A 7,158-nucleotide genomic window follows, 5' to 3' on the forward strand; every position below is an offset into this window, starting at 1 on the left:
ATGATTGTAGACTGAAAAATAACTATTTTTTAAGCGACTGAAAAATAGACACCTTCTATATTATATCTCCGTGAGTCTGGACTTTTAACTCACAGTTCTCAACGGACGTGAACAATTATTTCAACTCAGGTGCTCACATGTTTAATGTTTTCAAGGGGGTTGATCAAAGTGGTGAAAGCCAAAACCAACAATCCTGATACACAGTTCCACACATAGACATAGCTGCCAGTACCGCTTTTAGCATGCGTGGTCAAGAGTGGCGATCTGCAGAGGGGTAGGAGTTCATGAGAAACCATGACCAATTGCCTGAGCAGTGATTGACGAAGCACCGGCCCCTGTTTTGTTGCTGCCAGGTTTCACAGGTGAACAACAATGTATAGGAGGTTTATGGAGTAACGCCATCCCAATGTCTCCTATTCCTAGGACCATATTGTGATCTCAAATTCTCAATCCAATAATACCCCTTGGAATTGGATATGTGTTTTTTTTTATCTCGTACCATTTCACAATATATGCTCCAAACTAGAGAAGCGCGGTGGAGTAAGAAGTTGAAGGAGAGCCGAGAGACATAGGTTGTGTTCGGGACTTTACGATGGAAGTATATATAAGGCTGGGATGTTGCGCGCCAGAAGTGGCACCATAGAGAGAAAAAGGCACTAACACCAGCCGTTGCAACTATATAAACACATGCACGCCATGGGGCTTTCGAGAATTAGGATTCTCACGGAAATTGAGTGCTTGCTACATCCTCATTAGACGATATTACGAATTCGGTCCAAATTATCAATGCTACAGATCAGAACATACCACTTCAAAAGAGAGAGTATATTATTCCAGAAAAGAGAGAGAGGGGGGTATCATTGGTATTCGAGTATGCATTTTCATTTTGTTTTTTTTAATTAATCGCTCATGTATTGCTCACGAAGAAAGACTGACTGGCGGCCGTGTCCACGACAGCGTGGATATACGTTTATGTTGGTGAGCAAAATGGCTAGGAGGACAACTAGCCTTTATTGATGGGCCCAATGGGCCAAAGGTTTTAAACGCTGGTCTTCTTCCAGCCATCGGTTTAATTTGATCAGGTTAATGGAAAATTTTGAAGATATGTTCTAAGTTGGACGATATCATAAGGAAGCACAACTCAGTCCTCACATCTCTATCTAATCGCCTAGGAACTGACTCACCCAAGTAAGCAGCTAAGGTACCCCTCCACTTTCTGACGATGCGAGAAACACCCACCAGGATTTGTCTCGCAATTATACTGTAGCGGTTTTCCTTATTGTCTTTCCGTAAAAAAAAGTTTTCCCACGATGCGCTGATGATGAGGTGGGTTTTCCTATCAGGATGAAACAATAGACCTCCAATGAGCTGGTCACTTTATTTTTGATCCCTGCCGTTCCCAAAGTTAGACCATACATATAGACATAGTAGACTCAAATTTTCTTCGGCTTCTATGTCAACTTCTATGTCAACGTATCTCGCGTTTTCTTTCTCTTATATGTCAATGTATAGATATATATAGTCTTCGATAGAATTGTAAATGGGAAATGAATACAATTGCCAATATTTTTGCTGGTTAGTACGGTGGCACACGTGCCTGATGAGCTTTTTTTAATGAAGATCGAAGAGCCTCTTAAGCTATATATGCGATGTGAGGAAGAATGAATTAATTACGCAAAACCACTATATTAAAGACACTTGTATCACATGACAACCGGTTTTGCTAATCTTATCATTGTAAGGGGCGTCAGAGAACGTTTCTGACCGGTGGGGTCCGCCCGTAAGGATAGCCGCGCTAAGGACAGTCAAACTAACGAATCCGCGCGAATGCCACGCCAGCTCCTGCCTCGCCCTGCCAATCCCGCATATCTTGCACACTCGCATCTCTTGACGGAGCGACGGACAGCTTGGGCTTCTCAAGTGTTCGGTGGCGGCTCCTGTGAACTCAAGCCCGTCGTCAATTTCAGGATTTGATGACTGTTCAAAGTCTGAAACCCCAAATTTCAGTGCGTGACCTGATTTCTTGCCAGGTTGGACGAAATTGATTGAAATTGGGATGAAATTGAGACGGAATTCCGCGGTCTTCTTGCTGATCTGCCTCACGCGCTCTGCGTGGACTGCTGATCTGGTGAGCCCCTCTTCCTATCCATCGTTCTTGTGCGCAAATCGTGCCCCATAGTGCTCTGCTCCTGCCTAGCGCCGCACAAGCCCGTCGCCAGCAAGTTCCGGCGACGAGTTTTCCCGCTCTGCGGGTGGACGCCGAGCCAGCTCGGCTCGCGAGTTCGCCGCCGCCGGCTCGGCCCAAACACCTGACGAGCCGTTTTTGCCGGCTCGGTCCGTCGATCAGCAGCAGCAGCAGCACTAGCAGTAATCAGCGATTCAGCAGTAGCAACAGCAACAGTAATAATCGATTCAGCGGTAACAGGACAGTACATGAGTGTGGCTGGCCTAACAGGACGCAGCCAACACAACCAGGACGCTGCGCTGATGCTGCGCACATAAGGCCAGCAAAGCGATCTCACAGTTTACGTTAAAAAAGCGATGAATCTGGTTTAGTTAACGAACTAACGGAACTCTCCATTTGTCCGTTCCGTACCCACGTTAGAAGATCGATTCTTATCCCGGCATCGTTGGCTGTTCGGGGCGCAAAGGGTTAGAGCCGCAGCAAGCTAGAGGTGTCATTCTACCCATCCGGCTACGGCAGCAGCCCTCTTGCTGCCCTCGTACGCGACGATCGGGTATCAGCCATTCTGACATCCACATCAGACGACATTGACCGTCATACTTTTTGCGTGTGTTTTCTCCTAATTGGCTAATTCCAATTACAATTATTAGTTTGTCGTCTCGCTGATTTCAATTCTAGAGAACCCAATCGCGATTCATATATTGCCAGACATATATCTCTCTGCTTAAGGATTTTCTCCCTCTTGTTTCTTTTTTGCTTCGGCCATCGTAATTGTCGGCTCCGGCCTTTCTTCTTAATACAAATAGGCGCCCTTTTGGTGTGGTTTCCTTAAAAAATAAAGTAATTAAGGGTCCGAAGTTTTAGTTTTGCCCTGCGGACAACCAGCAAAAGAAGCTAGAGAAAAGAAATACCCTGTCTCCAAGGATAGCCTCACTGCTCAGCTTACGGCAGATCGCATCGCAATGCCCCCACCGGACCGTCGCCTCAGAGGGCGACTGCGCTCTCACTCCACATCAGGGATCTGCTGCTCATGGGGACAATTGAGCAACAAGACAACAGATGTGGACGAAGTGGTGGTCCTAGGAGTGGGCAACTTAACCAGATGAACCTGAATCCATCCAAGTAGAAACCATGAAAATATCTTCCCACCCTGTAGCTTGGACTAAGATGGACAACTACTCTGTGCTCTGCATAAGCTTAGCAAAGTTATAGTTATCATGTTCCCCATGTCTCCCAGTCCTATCTCTACCTGAGTTTTGGCACTCCAGATGCACAAAATCGACAACAATGGTCTCTTCTCGTGTGGACTTGTAACTACGATGTTTTGGCTTTCTTCTGACTTGGACTTTTGAATATGATGTTATAGATTCCATGCTGCTAGGCTCCTTTCTATATAGTGTGAGCGAAATAAGAGGCGTCTTGAGAGGTCTATGCAACTTTATAGTAGAAAATGCATTGATGAGGAGAAACTTAATTAAATAAAAGAGAACAACTGCACAATTTAATTCCTGTTCCATTTTCTCGTCATTAGTTAGCAGGTTATATGGGCACGTGGCCTCACTAGTCCAAAATACAGCAACAAGGACGGGTGGAAATCGCTATCATATCACTGGCGTTGGTTTCAGCACCCACCATTGATGCTTTTTCACCAAAATAAAAAGAAATTGCCACAGCTCCACTGAAGGCCGGCCCTAACCAAACCCACCGCGAAGCCACTGCGTCGGCGGCGGATCGTCCCAGAAAAGGGTCGTCGTCCTTGGCGTCAGCGGCTGGAGGAGATAGGCGCAGGAGGCTGCGCCCTTCCGAAGCCGACGCGGCGGTCATGTGGCTAATCCTCGCCGAACCGTTTAAGCTGAGTATTTAGTGCGTCTTTATATAATTTTTTTGTGCTAGTGCGCATTAATTCTAATTTAATAGTGGCACTCGGATTTAATAAAGTAGATGCGCAAGTTGTTGCGGAAATTTTAGTTAACACAAAGAGTATTCAAAATTGAAAAATATAATGAAATTGTACATTTTTCATTTAGTGGGGATAACTTGATGGAAGTAACATGCATGCATGTGCAAAATATGAATTTTGCACTAAATAGGTGTGAACAAATTAATTATATGATAATGTGACATGCTTGCATTTTTTAGAAAAATCTAGCAGTGGTTGCTTCTACTTATGTATATAAAAGGTACATACTAGTATCTAATTTTGTCTGTCTCAAACAAAAGATTCCCGGTATTGCAGGTTGACAGAGGATGCTTGCACTAAAAGATACTTAATTGACACTTGACAGACGAAATTGGCACATACAGGTAATTAATAGTTGAGGGCCGGGACTGGAAAAACATTTATCTCTATTGCAATACTGCAGATCGAGTTTGATCTACACGGTTACATCCTCAAAGGCTCAAACACATGCATGTGTCCACATCGATCTAGATGATCTATGCTATCTATAATGTCATTTGAGATAATTAAACTCACGGATCGATGAATGAAAATGAATGGCAAAGTTTAGAACTGAATGTTTGACCGTTAGACAGTTTTGGGCTTCCAGTCAGCCGGGATGACGTGAGGGGCGACGAGCACCTTGCCGGACTCGCTGGTGAGGCGGATGGAGAATGGGCCCTGGAGCGGCGTGTGATAGTCCACGTCCATCCTCCAGATGGCGCCCCACGACTCCCTCATCGGCTTCCACTCCGGCCAGCCCTCCTGCTTCAGGTCCATCTGCACGATGTCACCGTCTCCCGCGACGAACTTCACCAACACCGCCAGGTATTCCGGGTTGGACCCTTCCTCGACGTGGAACGCGATCTTCATCTTCGGCGCGAGCTTGCAGCGCACCCTCCTGAACCGGAGGTCGATAATGCCGTAGCGCCGCAGCTCGCTCTCCCTCCCCGGCATCGCCAGGGCCCCGAAGGCCGTGCCGGAGAGGTCAAAGTGGTACGGGGCGAACTGGTAGTAGTTCATGTCCGTGATGAACACGACCACCGGCTTCTTCGAGCACACCTTGTTACCACACTTGATCTGCATGCAAATAACATTTATTTCGATATATGTCAACAAAGGTACACGTGCAAATTAACTTCTTTTATTATTATTGCATGATGAAATGAAAACCTTGAAGCAGGAGCCGCAGCCCTTGCCGTCCTTGAAGATGGGGAGGTTGCCGCAAGAGGTCAAGCTGTTGTAGGGAGGCAGGTTCGTCTCCTTGATCCCACACGAACCACCTGCAGGATATATAGCACATTTTTTTTTCTTTTTTTTTGACGAACATGGCAGGTGTTCTGCCTTTTTTCATTATAGAAGAAGAAACATTACAAGACCGAAGTCAAGGAACAGAAAAGAAAAAAAATTCCGATACTCTGTGTGTGTGTGTGTGTGGGGTGGGGGGGGGGGGGAGGGGGCGGGCAGTTTGGCTGTACAGAAAAACGAAAAAACACACTCCCTATGACGCCCATGCACCGTCAAGCATCTTAATATCATCTCTAATGAGATCTGCCAAGACCACAGGATCAACAGATTTAAACTGAAAGATGCGGTGACTTCTTTCCTTCCATGTATGCCAAGCAATATATGCCCCAAGAACATCATTTCTTTATATACAACATTTTCAAAAGCACAATCGTTGACTGATATAATGATATCCTCAATATAGTACTATCTCCGTTACATAATTCTTGTCGAAATCTTACATATATCTAAACACTTTTTAGGAATAGATATATCTATTTTTGGGAGACAAGAATTATGAAACGGAGAACCAGGTAGATTACCGTTGTCAGGGGGGCCGGCGCCTGTGGGGCTGCCATACCAAGTGGCCTTGGCGTGGAGCCAATGGCCGTCGTAGCTGGTCGTGATGTTGGGGCCGGGCGGCACCACCACAAAACACGAGGCGCCGGCCAGGAGCGCCGCCAAGACTGCGACGACGGCGACGATGCCCGAGAAGGATCCCATCGTGCTGAATGAATTTGTGCTAAATTGAATTGGTCAATTGGAGAGGGCAGACGAGGTTCCGTCAAAAAAAAAATGGAGAGGGCGGTGGGCTGTGGCAAACAAAGGTACGGCCGGAAGTGAGGTACTTGTAGGCGCTGGCGAGTGTTTGATTTTATTTTTTTTAACTAAGGGCTGTTTAATTTGGCTGATGGTTTCCATTTATGTTGTGCCTGCGGTCGGAGTATATGGTAACCTGAGATCGAAATCTCTGCTGAATAATGTTTGCCATCTTTTGCTTCGATTCTGGAAATTTTGCATTAACTTTTAGCCAGCGAAATCTTTGCCCATTAGTCTGCTGGGTTGATTTCCACTTTGGGCCTTGGAGGCCAGTATCTTGTTTTACTCTGCAGTAATATTTGGGCCAGTATCTTTAAACCTATGGTACGGGCCCCTAGACAGCTCGAGCCTTGGGCTGTCCCCCTTGTTGCCTAGCCCATGGTCGACCCTGCTTCCAGAATTAACATGCACGAACTAAGAACACATTCGTGTACAAAAAATGACTACACCGTTCTGTGAGTGGCTTTTAACCCACATGCCCCCCAGGACGAACTAAGAACACATTCGTGTACAAAAAAGGACTACACCGTTCTGTGAGTGGCTTTTAACCCACGTACTCCGTATCACGCAACTGTTACGACACATCATATGTGACGGAGGCGGTAGACACATGCGTATCCAGACAAACTTACTACAGGCCAGTTCTTTAAGGCTTCCTGGGCTGATTTCTCCGAGAAGTTGCCTCCTCCAGCTTCCTAGAGAAACCACCACCTAGATTTGATTAGGCTACTAAACTAGTTTGAACTAAACTTTTTTAGAAGTGCAGCTAAATCTGTGATGCGGCTTCTCTAGAAAGTTAGATGAGGGCAGTTTCTAGGAGAACGTAGCCTACACTTACTATAAGACAGAGGGAGTAGATACAGTCTTTTGCAGCCCATATGTACTTGTAAAGCAGCTGACTACGTGTATTATACATATTAACATTTTT

General features: G+C 45.9%; 1 protein-coding gene and 1 long non-coding RNA gene across 2 annotated transcripts; one reads left to right on the forward strand and one right to left on the reverse strand.

The window, feature by feature from the left end:
- The first annotated feature begins 1,779 nt into the window (after positions 1 to 1,779).
- LOC112270569 lies at positions 1,780 to 4,850 on the forward strand. The gene is made up of 3 exons (XR_002962824.1): positions 1,780 to 2,128; positions 3,717 to 4,489; positions 4,717 to 4,850. It is a non-coding gene; the product is annotated as an uncharacterized LOC112270569 (long non-coding RNA).
- LOC100838177 (expansin-B9) lies at positions 4,515 to 6,477 on the reverse strand. Its single transcript, XM_014898759.2, has 3 exons — positions 5,954 to 6,477; positions 5,298 to 5,407; positions 4,515 to 5,204 (listed from the first exon to the last, which is right to left on the reverse strand). The coding sequence occupies exons 1-3, from the start codon at positions 6,132 to 6,134 to the stop codon at positions 4,713 to 4,715; spliced, it is 783 nt and encodes a 260-aa protein (XP_014754245.1). The 5' UTR covers positions 6,135 to 6,477; the 3' UTR covers positions 4,515 to 4,712.
- Positions 6,478 to 7,158: the final 681 nt, after the last annotated feature.

The sequence above is a fragment of the Brachypodium distachyon genome, chromosome 2 (assembly GCF_000005505.3).
Source record: "Brachypodium distachyon strain Bd21 chromosome 2, Brachypodium_distachyon_v3.0, whole genome shotgun sequence".
Lineage (NCBI taxonomy): Eukaryota > Viridiplantae > Streptophyta > Magnoliopsida > Poales > Poaceae > Brachypodium > Brachypodium distachyon.